The sequence below is a fragment of the Pogona vitticeps genome, chromosome 1 (assembly GCF_051106095.1).
Source record: "Pogona vitticeps strain Pit_001003342236 chromosome 1, PviZW2.1, whole genome shotgun sequence".
Lineage (NCBI taxonomy): Eukaryota > Metazoa > Chordata > Lepidosauria > Squamata > Agamidae > Pogona > Pogona vitticeps.
In genome coordinates this window covers 340,596,424-340,611,014 of record NC_135783.1, presented here as the reverse complement: position 1 = coordinate 340,611,014, position 14,591 = coordinate 340,596,424, and the positions used below count along the sequence as shown (strand labels likewise).

At 40.5% G+C, this 14,591-nt stretch overlaps 1 protein-coding gene across 12 annotated transcripts in view; it reads left to right on the top strand.

The window, feature by feature from the left end:
• The window catches only part of CDC42BPB (CDC42 binding protein kinase beta), a 155,452-nt gene that overhangs the window by 84,204 nt on the left and 56,657 nt on the right, over positions 1-14,591 (top strand). For all 12 annotated transcript variants that reach the window (XR_013540840.1, XR_013540838.1, XR_013540839.1 and 9 more), the window contains exons 14-19: positions 253-363; positions 3,220-3,467; positions 3,614-3,719; positions 4,630-4,754; positions 6,700-6,805; positions 8,240-8,388. Coding sequence is in view for 9 of the 12 variants with exons in the window: in XM_020793632.3 (XP_020649291.3) it covers positions 253-363; positions 3,220-3,467; positions 3,614-3,719; positions 4,630-4,754; positions 6,700-6,805; positions 8,240-8,388 (845 nt within the window). In the remaining 3 variants the exon portion in view is untranslated. The remainder of the gene's footprint in view (positions 1-252; positions 364-3,219; positions 3,468-3,613; positions 3,720-4,629; positions 4,755-6,699; positions 6,806-8,239; positions 8,389-14,591) is intronic.

Here is a 14,591-nt window from a genome sequence, read left to right as displayed (position 1 = left end):
AGAGAGGGGCACTCTTTTGAAATTTGCTGATATTGGAATCCAGTATAGATATCTGATCTTGTGCATCTGCTTTTTTAACCTTCCACTTTCTTTTCAATATGAATCTTATAATCTACATTGTAAGATTTAAGATTAGGTTTGCATCTCATTGTTATGTTTTATACAGCTACTAGAACTTGTGGATGATCTAAAAATGAAAATAACAGTTAAAATATTGCTTTACAATAATTACACCTGTTTATCTTTTTATAGCTAGAAACCCAACTTGATGATGCACTAGCAGAAGCATCAAAAGAGCACAAGCTTCGAGAACACAGTGAGATTTTCTGTAAGCAGCTGGAAAATGAACTGGAAGCACTAAAGGTGACAGTTTTTCTTTTCTTTTTAACAATTCCAAATATATGATAATGCCTTTCCTTGGCCAAGAACTAGAAAGCCCAGCTAACAGTGCATGCTATCTGACAGTTGCAGATCATCTGTCTCCTAAACAATACATGTTGGAATAATCAATGTAGACAACTAGCTCGTCATGTAAGGTTTGTTTTGTAGCATGTATGTTCAGTCTGTGGTCAATTACACGTATTAGGCAGTCCAACAAAATGTCTTTAGGATGGATGGGAATGCTCCCATCAGTATATGTTAAACCCTCACAGTGCATAGACTTACATTTCATCTACTCTGGACAGGCATTCTGTATGTTAAGGCTTGTCATATGGGTGAATGGAGAAAACCTGACAAACCACACAATAGATTGTCATGGGAATGGATGTAGCATACTGGTCCTCTGCAAGTACCAACTAGAATAGACCCATTGAGCCAAAAGGCCTTAGGAACATGTTTATTATTCAGCAAGTGATTATGTGGGTTTGCTCTGTAGTTCAGAACAGCAGTAGGATAATAGTAACTACACAAAAAGGCAGCTGTTTTCCTAGTCACTAACTCGGAGCAAAGTCATTCCTTCCTTCCTTTCATGTGGGCTGTCTTAGAAGGGTGTAGCCTGATTTAATTAATATTTTAAATAAATAAAAATAAAAATATCAGTAAGTTTCTTTTCCTAAATGGTTTTACTCTCCTCATACTACAGAGCCTGTGTTTTCTTCCTCCCTTTAGCTTTCATGTTGATGATGTCATTGTCATTATTATTGCTTACTGCTCCAGGACATCAGGGCAAATGAGAATATCTGAATAAAATACAGACCAGAATATCATTGGTGATTTATGCATTTGTAAATATAATTTGAAAGATGACTTAGTCACATTAGTCGAGCAAGTGAATTGCTTCTAATTAATAAGATGCTAGCTGCATGCCTGATTGTGTGCCTGAAACACAACCAGTAATGCAGCCAGAACATTGTTATTTACCAATTTCCTGCTACGACTCATGTAATTTCATGTATGGAGGTGTGAACAGCCAGTAGGCTTGTGGTTGCATAATTTTTAAAACAAATCAAAGCATGCACAGCCATGAAACTTTCAAGTTATATTTCTACTGGAATCTTTGCAAAGTCTGGGGAAAATAATTTTCATAAATAGGAAAGAGATAATCAAATAAAGTGTTGATAATCAATAATATTTGGTTTTGGTTTGTAACACTTCAAAAAGTAAATGCTCTCTGTTCATATGGTGTTGGTGATTAGATGGCTTCCCTTCTAATGAAAAGTTACTATGACAATAATAATGATAAGGCAGGTCTAAAACCCTTCACGGAACAGGAACATTCAAACATGCCATTTTGCCCTTTTGGAAATATGAATGCCCAGGAAGTTGAGCAAATGGATAATTGGGGCAAAAACTGTATTTTCCAAGGAAAAACTATGAATTTTTCAGTGGAAAAACTGGAAACTTACTGATTAAATCTTTCCTCTCTTTTCGGAACAAATGAATACTACTTAATAGAAGGTTTTATGCATCCATAATGTCCGGAATGGAAGATGCGTATGTAAGGCAGTTCATGAGCTTAGAAGACAATAATTCTTGTCCATAGTATAAACATAAGCAGCATGCAAAACCGAAAGGTATTTTCTGCACCTAGTTCTGCCATCGGAAAATATAAGGGGTGGATGGCCTTTACTCTTCATGGCATGCAGTGCATGGGGTGTGCCAGTTTTCAGCTTCTTCCTTATTATATAGTGTAACCTTGTCCAGACAAAATGAAGTCTGCGTTTTTTAATTTTGCAATTACTCCAAGTAGCACAATTTCATATCCGAACTAAATTATGAATGAAGCATTTTATGTAGCTACAACAGTACAGTTTAGCTTTGATATTTATTTGTTTATTTGTTTATTTGTTTATTTGTTTATTTGTTTATTTGTTTGTTTATTTATTTATTTATTTATTTATTTATTTATTTATTTATTTATTTATTTATTTATTTATTTATTTATTTATTTATTTATTTATTTATTTATTTGATTTATACCCTGCCCTTCTGGCCTAATGAAAATAAGATTTGAATTGTCTTTTCCATTTCCCCTCCCCAGTTCCAGTTTTCTTCTCAGGAAGGAAAGGAGGTGTAATGTTTTTTAACATGACTTCAACATTTCTGAAAATATTACATCTCTAGCCCTTGCTGTACTCTAAAGTGGCTCAACTCTAGATGGACTAATCAACGTGTTTTGGCACGACTGGGTATGCTTTCAGTTTGTGGCTTTGAGAGAATACAGTGGTGCCCTGCATGACGACGATAATCTGTTCCATTAAAATCGCTATACAGTGAAATCGTTGTCATGTGGAAAAAAACCCATTGGAATGCATTGAAAACCGGTTAATGCATTCCAGTGGGGGAAATACCTGATCGTCCTGCAAAGATCCTCCATAAGGCGGCCATTTTGCGATCACTGTCTTGTGAAAATCGGTCTGGAAAATAGTGGGGAGCCATTTTGTGAACCGCCGATCAGCTATTTTAAATTGTCATCTTGTGAACAATTGGTTCGCGAAGCACGGACCTAATCGTCGTTAAACAAAAAAACCCCATTGAAAACATCGGTTTGCGATCGCTATAGCGATTTCAAAAAAGTCATCGTCAAGTGATTTCGTCGTCATGCGGGGAAAGCATCTAGCGGGGCACCACTGTATTTAAGTGGGCCAGAAAGGAAAGGAACAGTCTCCTAGCTATACAAAGATCAATTTATCTCTAGACCATGATAGCCTCTTCTAGTATTAGGAATAGTTCCTAATGTTGTTTTAATGACTTGAGATATTTTATCCACTCTCACAGGTAAAACAGGGAGGCCGTGCTGCAGGAATGGCCATGCAGGAGCATCAGCAGGAGCTGGCCAAAATAAAGTCAGAGCTTGAGAAGAAAATTTTGTTTTACGAAGAGGAGCTAGTCAGACGAGAAGCCTCCCATGTCTTGGAAGTAAAAAATGTGAAAAAGGAGGTGCATGATTTAGAAAGCCACCAGCTAGCACTTCAGAAAGAGGTCATGATGTTAAAAGATAAATTGGATAAGGCAAAACGAGAGAAGTAAGTTCCATGAGCAACTCCTTCCCGCCCCAAAAGATGTGCGATCCAAAAATTAAAATATATTCACCCATTTCTATCAATAGATCTTAACTGATGTCCTTTTTCTGTGAAATAATGGTATTTATTTCATCCTGCTTTTTGTACAGGCACAGTGAAATGGAAGAAGCAGTGGGAACTCTGAAAGAAAAATATGAGCGAGAAAGAACTATGCTTTTTGAAGAGAACAAGAAAATAACAACTGAAAATGAAAAGGTAATTGAGATAACATAAGAGAAAGTAACATGTAATACTACTGTTAACAGCATTCCATGTCTACTCACGCTGGCCACGTGACCATGGAAACTCTACGGATAAACGCTGGCTCTACAGCTTGGAGACGAGGATAAGCACTGTGCCCTAGAGTCGGACACGACTGGACTAAATGTCAAGGGAAACCTTTACCTATTACAACTGTATATTATAAAATAGTTTTCACTGAGTATAGTAACATACACATATTGCATAAAAAAGAGTTTTCTACCTCCTCTTCTCCTAAAAGCCAACTCAAGGGGCAAATGCCAGTGTTTGGCATTCAGACATCTCTATGACCAAATGGCTTTCCATTTTTTCTGTTTCTCCCATATGCACACACACACACCCAATATCTGCCCTAGAGAGTTACCCAGATCTTTTATCCTGTTTAGAGTATGCAAGGCAGTTGCAGGGGAAATCATTCCCCCTACCCCACACACACTGGATGGGAAGGTTTTATAGGATTGCACTGAACAATAAGTAAATAATTTCATTATCAGGCAGAAACAAAAATTTAAAAATACCTTTAAGACTAACTGCTATATGTGAGCTTTCGTGGACATGTCTGAGGACGTGGACTTGTCCATGAAAGCTCACATTAAAATATAGCAGATAGTCCTTAAGGTGCCACAAAGATTTTTATCTTATTTTTTTCTTTTTCTTTTGTTCTTTACAAATAATTTCTGTCTTCAACACTAGGGTTAAGTGATCTTTTTTCCTAGCATATTTCTTACACATTTGCATGTACAGGTACATGGCTTCTTTATTTTAGTTGCTTGGAAGATGGCCTGAAGTGTTCATTGGAGTGGGGATTATGCACATTGATTGCATTAAACTGTAATTGTGAAAGCTACCAACTGTCTCATTTCAGCTTTGTTCCTTTGTGGATAAACTCACATCGCAAAATAGGCAGCTAGAAGATGAACTTCAGGATTTGGCAGCAAAGAAGGAATCTGTGGCCCACTGGGAAGCTCAGATTGCAGAAATTATTCAGTGGTATGTGTTATTGGGGGATTCCTTGAAAAATACACTAGAGCCTTATTAAAGAAGGAACTCTTCCAGTGAACATAAATGTGTCATCTTGCAGATGATGCACTCCATGGATACACAGCCATGTGCATTACTTGATTGTATACTGTTACGTGAGCTTTATTGATCTTCTTTGTCAAAAGCTAAGTGTGCATTTAGAAATTACTTAATATTAACTGTTCTTTACTATGCCAGTATTTCATTTTTAAAAAGTCCTATTTGAAGGCTGTTATGGCATGGATACCAAGAGGAGGGAGTTGCAGAATGGTGTCATAGTCCCTACTGTTTCATGTTTATCCAGCCTACAGCCGTGGCAGCAAACGTTTTTGGGCCCAAATGCCCAAACTGAAGAAAGGAAAAGAAAAGAAAAACCCAGTGGGCAGCGGGCCATGGTGGTGGCGGAAATGGCGGTGGCGTAATCAGAAGTGGCAGCAGAAGGGGGAATCCCGGGCACAGAGGTGTCTCGAGATCCCACTCCAGATCTGTCGCCAGTGCCAGCTGCTCTGGATCCTGGCCCACTGCCTGTGAAAGTGCCAGCACTTCGACCAGCTGCAGCCACCTCTTGAGGTTTGGCTGCAGGGCGAGGGGGAGTAGCAATCCGGCGACTTATGGCTCGCGTGCCCGCAGAAAGGGCTCTGTGTGCCAGCTGTGGCACGCATGCCATAGGTTTGCCATCGCTGGCCTACATTAACTTTTCTTGCTATGTTAGTAGTCCCTCTGAGGCAAGAAATGATGTTCTTCCATAATTCCAAGGTAGGACAGTCAGTTTGACATGAGAAGCTCCTCTTGTTGAGGGCAACACAGTTAGCCATTCAGAGTATCTTTTTGAAGACCCAAACCTCTTGTAGACTCAAACTGGCTTTTAGAAAAATTATGCAGTTGGTCTTCTGGTTTTGAAAAATGGCCAGGTACAGCCTGCTGAACTTGGGTTGCTGAACTAATCCACCCCAGCTTATATGGTTTGTGAATAGGAATTATCCTGGTCCCAACTTTAGTATTTAATGCTCAGGGACTGGTTGTGGCCAAACTGTAACCTTTTGCCAAGGTTTGTCTGAAATACCAGCTGTGCTAATTCCCAACATGCTCAGACTTGATCGTGGGCCTAACATGCATGAGTTACACCTTAATTTGAGTACTGTTTAATACACTTTGTGTGGTACTGCCCCTGAATACTGGAGTTAGTGAAGAATGCCAGTGCTAGAATTTTGACCAAGTCAGAGGAATGGGATCATGTGACTTTCCTGCAGTTTCAGCTGTTCTGGCTGCCATTTTGCTTCCAAGTAGGACTCCCAAGTTCCGGTTATCATCCTTAAAACTCAAATTGCTTGAGATGTTGCTACTGGAAGGACTTCCTCCTTCCATGTGAACTGCTTTTCCCTTAAGCCAACCTCAGTGCCCCATATTGACTTGTAGTAAAACCAAAATACCCTCATGTCAGAAGTGCTACCATGCAGACAAATGTTAAAGAATTGTCTGTTACCAACGGTAGCAGTGAGAGACTGTCTTGGAACTATATATAAGCTGCTTGGAGTAAAGCAGGTTATAAGTTGAATTAAGTTGAAAATCACTGTCTTGATTCCAGACTATGAACTAAGCGATTGTTACATTTATTATTATTTAAAAAGCTATGGCCATTGGAAGACCTATAGAAATGGAGCCGTTTTCCATGACTGAATATAATATGCCAGCCCTGAGGCATATCCATACTGGATATAGTATGCCAGCTATAAGGAAAAGTGTACCCTGGCTATCTCCGGTGGTTTCAAAACCAAAGCTAGAAGATGAAAAAACTAGCCAAAAAATTAAATACTGTGATTCAGAAACCTCAGGATTAGCAATAAAATGCTACTTTATGTAAGCTTTGCTGTGTATCTAGCGTTATCACAATGTGATTCTTATGCCCACACTCCAGGGTGAGTGATGAGAAAGATGCACGTGGTTATCTTCAGGCTTTAGCTTCTAAGATGACAGAAGAACTTGAATCTCTGAGAAGCTCCAGTCTGGGATCAAGAACCCTGGTGAGTGTAGAAGTCTAATTGATTGATTTAGTGAAAAATGTGTTCATATTTGTAATGCCCCTGATGTCCATTTATCAGTCTTTCCATGTGCCTTGGATCCATGTATAAGGTTTATAAAAACCATAGGTTTGTGCTGTCACTTTGCTTTTATTATAGAAATGTCATGGAGTTTTGCTCATAGACAATCATTTGCTCAGTTATTTATCTTGGACAGTTGTAGATCTCAGAGCCTCTACTTCCTTCCTTCCTTCCTTCCTTCCTTCCTTCCTTCCTTCCACCCCTACCCCCCCCCCCCCCCCCCAGTATTGTGATACCCTTTTTGAGATGAGATGACTATCTCAGTGGCAGGCCTTTAAGCATTGCTTCATCATATGTATGTGAACAGAGAATGAAGTAGATCACACTATACTTGTCTTGTTCCAAGTGAAAATGTTGCTTTTTAAGCAGCAGGGCATTTTGTGTTGATTTTAGCATTTTGGAAGAATAAAGTGAGATATGTAATTTGAATTGCTTGCATTGAATTGAGTAATCACAGGTCATATGACTAGTACTAAAGAAAAGAAGGAATTGATCCAGTGGGATGATATCTAGAATGGCACCCTACTAAACCACACATAGCAAAAGAACCAAATGAAGTTTTCTCTTGTTGGTCTGTAAGGAGAGCAAGCAGCCCCTTATAGGAAGTGCGATGGCTTTACCAGTTGTCCCCATTTCCATTGCAGCATACTGGTTGTCATGGCTTCATTGGCACAAGGGAAAGGAATTGCTTCTCTCTCTGAAAAGTTAAGGGAAGGGAGAACCTTGGAACTCATTTCCTTCCAAGTATGATTTTAAGGCAAGGCTATTTGTTTATGGCCTTGTTGACTTCTTGTAACATCTCCTGAGACAGTTTAACCCCTAGAATACAAAATGTGGTGCATGGACAAGTCAAAAGGGAAATGTGGGCATTTACCTGCTTGCAGGTAGATAGTGACACATTGAAACAAATCCCGGCAAATGATCAGTTCAGTACCTTCATCAGTAATTACCTAGATGAAGGTAGATTTCATTTCAGATTCTTTTTTAAAATGTATCTTATCTTTATTTGTATGTACTGTATGCATCCTGTTTCTCAGCACACGGGGGGCTTGAAAGCAGTATCTTATCCAGAGATTCTCTGTTCAGATTCTGCTTTCATATTGTAGTCATACACATTTACTTGGATGTACATCTCACTGAAGTCAGTAGGGCTTCTCATAATAGATGTGTATTGGATCACACTGTCCGCTATAAAATGTTTCTCAGTCGTTAAGGTGAATGCATTCTGCGAATACAGTCTTGAATGGATCTCTTCTACCTTACTGATGATGACATAAAGTGAAGCTTTCAAATAGCTTTAATATTTAAACATGTGATAAATTCTTCAGTGCTCTTAACAATTGATTCCTGCAATAGGATCCACTTTGGAAAGTAAGACGTAGTCAGAAGCTGGATATGTCAGCAAGGCTGGAATTGCAATCCGCTCTTGATGCTGAAATACGTGCCAAGCAGCTAGTCCAGGAAGAGTTGAGGAAAGTGAAAGATGCCAACCTGTCCTTTGAAAGGTAATTTTGAGTTCTTTCTTTAGCTTCTTTCACCTTGTTTTTTCTAGCAAAAGAGTAGATACAGTGTGCAGGTTTGTGGAAGAAGGACTTGCTAATGTAGTTCTTTATAATGCATGTTTTAATATTTGTGATTATTGAGTTTTGGGCAGCCTAAGAAATCTCCCACGTTTTTTGCTAGTTTTGGGCAGCCTAAGAAATCTCCCACTTTTTTGCTATGTGGCATGGCATGGTTCCAAAGAACCATGCAAGGAGTATTTCATTAATGTGATAGTTTCCTGCTACATAACAAACCTCTTTTGAGACTGAGGAATAATTTGAAACATAATTTGAGATGTGCCATGGGGAAGGGGTTCCTGTGGGGGGGGGAGGACATTTGGATGGCAAAGATCCCTGGATATTTGTGCCAGCCACTGGAACCCAGAGCATTGCACTCTGGCTAGAATTGTTTCATTTGCAGGCAGGAATGTTGGGAGGGCCAATCTGCCTATCTCTTGTTTTTGTCACAACCTGGATGGCCTCTCCTCTTAGTGATGATTTGTAGTTTGTCATCTGGAATATCCTCTCTCTTATGTGTACAGGATTGATTATCCACACACTCAGAGAATGTCCTGTTCTTTTAAACAAGTCTCTTGGCTTCAGATAGAATGTATAATTCACCCCCCACTTCTTTTTTAAATTCAGTTTTGTACATTCGACATAAGACTTTTCTTCTATCTCAAGCTGGGTAATATACTAGCTGGGAGCTGGAGCCAATCCCTACATCAGTTGCAGATTTCCGATAATCATTTGTATAGATACACCTTTGTTCAGATTAATTTTGTACGCTGACATGAAGCTTGCCCTGTGCTGTTATTGCACTCAGCCAAATAATCAGTGGAAAATTTCTGAGAATGTGTGTATAAAGAAACTGTCCTCAAATAAAAAAAATAGGAAAGATAGCTGACATTTATAGCTGTTGATATATGCATGTGACTTTTCAGTTGTACAGTTAGGTTAGAGTGCTCTCAGATATGCAAAGAACAAAGGCAGTTAGTCTTTTTAGTTCTGATTGATGGAATAATGGCTGTCTGGCTTCTCTTACTATGCTATCTTATGTTACCATAATTTTTGTATTGTTAATTAACACTTTTTCGGATGACTTATCACAATTAAGGAGTCTTTGTAACTCAATAGGCTGTTTGATGGTGATGTAATAAGATTCAAAGAATTAGTGCTAAGAGTAACTGTAGATTCTGCCAAGAAAAAGATGAAACTGTTTCACACCTCAACTGTGAATGTCCAAAGATTGCAAAGATTACAAAATTAAACATACAGTGGCAAAATTGGTGCAGTGGTCATTATGCAAAAAACAAAACAAAACAAAAAAACCAAAATTGCCAGCCTCCCAAAATCCATGGGAACATCAGGTAGAGAAAACAAAACTGGCAAGATCTTGTTGGATTTCTGGATCCAAACTAATAGACACCTTGAACATAACACACCAGACAGAATAGTAACATAATGAAGAAATGTCTGGATCATTGACATTGCAGTTCTGGTCAATGCCAGAGTTGAAAATTTAGATTATGCATCCTTCAGTCTCGAGGGACTATGGCAATGTGCCCTGAATAGAGGTCTTGGAACACCATCTAGTGTGGCTGAAAAGGCCAATTCGAGAGTGACAGTCCCACACTGAAGACCAGTACAATCTGTCCCCTGTCCAGCTCCCTGATTTTGCTGCTTTTGGGACTGCCTCTTTGCCTCGGCCTGCTGGACAAGGGTCTCTGCAAATTGGGAGAGGCCATGATGCACCACCTGCCTCCAGGCTGAACGCTCAGATGTCAGGGTTTCCCATCTGTTGAGGTCCATTCCTAAGGCCTTCAGATCCCGCTTGCAGATATCCTTTTATCGCAGCTGTGGTCTCCCTCTGGGGCGATTTCTCTGCACTAATTCTCCATACAGGAGATCTTTTGGAATCTGACTCTCAGCCATTCTCACAACATGCCTGAGCCAACGTAGACGTCACTGTTTCAGTAATGTATATATGCTAAAAATTCCAGCTTGTTCTAGGACTACTCTGTTTGGAACTTTGTCCTGCCAGGTGATACCAAAAATGTGTCGGAGACAATGCATGTGGAATGTGCTCAGCTTCCTCTCCTGCCATGTGCAAAGGGTCCAGGACTCACTGCAGTACAGCAGTATACTCAGGACACAGGCTCTATAGACCTGGATCTTGGTATATGCCATCAGCTTCTTAGAGTTTTCAACTTATTAGACTTGAAAATAAAGAATTGGAAAAACAAAAATGCTGAGATCTAGCAGTTAAGACATCTCGCTTATGGATTAAACTTCAGTGGTCCCTGTAGTCACAGGGGGATTAGGAACTGTAGCAAGACATTTCAAACGATACTATGAACACCTGCAGCTCTCAGAAATAACACCCTCAGAACTACAGACAATGTCAGTATTAGGAACAGTATATATACTACATCAGTTTTTAACAGGTACTTAGGTTTTTGGTTAAAATCTGTATCTGTTTTATAATACCAAAGTTTTTATCATTTTGATTGACTGTGATGATAATAATAATAACAATCATCATCATCATCTTAGAACTGCAATACGCTTACCCCGCATGACATCAAAATCGCTTAATGATGACATTTTTGCTATTGCGATTGCAAAACGATGGTTCCTATGGGGGAAATCCACATTACATTGATTAGGAGCTTGCTTCGTGAACCGTTTGTTCGCTATACAATTATTTTTTCGGTTCCGTAAAATGGCTTCCCTCCCTTCTCAAAATGGCTGCTTTCCGGAGGGAAGCTTCGCATTACAGCGATTTTGAACAGCTGATCAGCGGTTCTCTATGGGCGATCTTCACTGGACGATAAGGTATTTCACCCATGGGAACGCATTGACTGGTTTTCAGTGCACTCCAATGGGTTTTTTCTGCTTGACGACGATATCGCTTAACAGCGATTTTCCTGGAACTGGTTATTGTCGTCAAGCGGGGCACCACTGTACTGAGCTATCTAGCAGTTCACATTCTACGTGACTGATTAAGGATTCCTAAAACAACTTACCCATTGATAATATGTGCTCTTACCCTGCATATGAAGCTGCACAAGTATAGGTGTTGTTTTAAAGGAAGATTCTCAGTGTATTCAGAACAATTGTGAACCTAATAACACAAATGGGCATCATGGAATATAATGCAAATAAGTGGTCCCCAACCTTTTTCAGTGTGCGAAGTGGCTGAGTGTACTCGTGTGCATTGCACAAACAAGCATGTGTGCTCTCTCGCACAAGCGTGCCTGCCCATGCGAATGCCACACTGGTGTTTGCGCATGCACACTCGTGTTGATGCACAGAGGTGCACACGCTTATGCGCAAATGGAGGTGCAGCACTGGCACATGTGTGCTGGAGCACGTGCACAGGTGCAAACGGGCTGTGAGAGAGTGAGTGTGTGCGGGGGGTCGGGTAGGAGGTCTGTTTCAGTGGCCTGGTCCGGCTCAGGCCACGAACTGGCACTGAGCTGCACACCGGGGGTTGGGGACCCCTGCTGTACATAATATATCTCTGCAGTGTGTAGGGTTCCTGAAAGAATCTTGGGCGAAGGAGTCTTCTGCTTGATGGAAGTGTGAAAAACACTGCCTCTGATATTATTGGTGATGCATGGCCATTGTGGCTTACAGCATTGGTAGCTTTATCCTCCATGGTGTGAATGAAAACCTGTTATGTATTACTGTTTTGACTGGGTTTTTTGTACTATTTATGTTTTCCATTTTTCAGAGTGGTATTTGGGGTTTTTTTCTTTTTAATATTTTTATACTTACTGTTCTTAGCTTTTAACACTGCCTTTTAAAGATGTAAGCTACCTCTTTATACTCAGTGTTTTCAGCTTCAAATATTGTCTTTCAGTGTTGTAAGTCACGTTGGGTCCTTTTCAGGGAGAAGGGTGGGGTATGTATCCTGTTTCCCCGAAAATAAGACCTAACCTGAAAAGAAGACTTAGTATGATTTTTCAGGATGCTCATAATATAAGCCCTACCCCAAAAATGTTTGTTCAGTCGTTTAGTCGTGTCCGACTCTTCGTGACTCCATGGACCAGAGCACGCCAGGCCCTCCTATCTTCCACCGCCTCCCGGAGTTGTGTCAAATTCATGTTGGTTGCTTTGATGACACGGTCCAACCATCTCATCCTCGGTTGTCCCCTTCTCCTCTTGCCTTCACACTTTCCCAACATCAAAGTCTTTTCCAAGGAGTCTTCTCTTCTCATGAGATGGCCAAAGTACTGGAGCCTCAGCTTCAGGATCTGTCCTTCCAATGAGCACTCGGGGTTGATTTCCTTTAGAATTGATAGGTTTGTTCTCTTTGCAATCCAGGGAACTCTCAAGAGTCTCCTCCAGCACCACAATTCAATGGCATCAATTCTTTGGCGGTCAGCTTTCTTTATGGTCCAGCTCTCACTTCCATACAACACTACAGGAAAAACCATAGCTTTGACTATTCGGACTTTTGTTGGCAAGGTGATGTCTCCGCTTTTTAAGATGCTGTCAAGGTTTGTCATCGCTTTCCTCCCAAGAAGCAGGCGTCTTTTAATTTCGGGGCTGCTGTCTCCATCTGCAGTGATCATGGAGCCCAAGAAAGTAAAATCTGCCACTGCCTCCATATCTTCCCCTTCTATTTCCCAGGAGGTGATGGGACCAGTGGCCATGATCTTAGTTTTTTTGATGTTGAGTTTCAGACCGTTTTTTGCACTCTCGTCTTTCAGCCTCATTACAAGGTTCTTTAGTTCCTCCTCACTTTCCGCCATCAGAGTGGTATTATCTGCATATCGGAGGTTGTTGATATTTCTTCCTGCAATCTTAATTCCAGCTTGGGATTCCTCCAGTCCAGCCTTCCACGTGATGTATTCTGCATATAAGTTAAATAAGCAGGGTGACAATATACAGCCTTGTCGTACTCCTTTCCCAATTTTGAACCAATCCGTTGTTCCATATCCAGTTCTAACTGTTGCTTCCTGTCCCACATATAGGTTTCTCAGGAGATGGATAAGGTGGTCAGGCACGCCCATTTCTTTTAGGACTTGCCATAGTTTGCTGTGGTCCACACAGTCAAAGGCTTTCGCATAGTCAATGAAGCAGAAGTAGATGTTTTTCTGGAACTCTCTGGCTTTCTCCATAATCATGTTGGCAATTTGGTCTCGAGTTCCTCTGCCCCTTCGGAATCCCGCTTGTACTTCTGGGAGTTCTCGGTCCACATACTGCTGAAGCCTGCCTTGTATGATTTTGAGCATAACCTTGTGAAATGAGTGCAATTGTGCGGTAGTTGGAGCATTCTTTCCCTTCTTTGGTATTGGGATATAGACTGATCTTTTCCAGTCCTCTGGCCACTGTTGAGTTTTCCAAACTTGTTGGCATATTGAATGTAGCACATTAACAGCATCATCCTTTAAGATTTTAAATAGTTCAACTGGAATGCCATCACCTCCACTGGCCTTGTTGTTAGCCATGCTTTCTAAGGCCCACTTGACCTCACTCCAGGATGTCTGGCTCTAGGTCAGCAACTATATTGTCTGGGTTGTCCGGGATATCCAAAACTTTCTGATATAATTCCTCTGTGTATTCTTGCCACCTCTTCTTGATGTCTTCTGCTTCTGTTAGGTCCCTCCCATTTTTGTCCTTTATCATGTCCATCTTTGCGCAAAATGTTCCTCTAATATCTCCAATTTTCCTGAACAGATCTCTGGTTTTTCCTTTTCTGTTATTTTCCTCTATTTCTTTGCATTGTTCATTTAAGAAGGCCCTCTTGTCTCTCCTTGCTATTCTTTGGAAGTCTGCATTCAGTTTTCTGTAACTTTCCCTATCTCCCTTGCATTTTGCTTCCCTTCTCCTCTCTGCTATTTCTAAGGCCTCGTTGGACAGCCATTTTGCTTTCTTGCATTTCCTTTTCTTTGGGATGGCTTTTGTTGCTGCCTCCTGTACAATGTTGCGAGCCTCTATCCAAAGTTCTTCAGGCACTCTGTCCACCAAATCTAGTTCCTTAAATCTGTTCTTCACTTCTACTGTGTATTCGTAAGGGATTTGGTTTAGATTATACCTGAGTGGCCCAGTGGTTTTTCCTACTCTCTTCAGTTTAAGCTTGAATTTTGCTATGAGAAGCTGATGATCAGAGCCACAATCAGCTCCAGGCCTTGTTTTTGCTGACTGTATAGAGC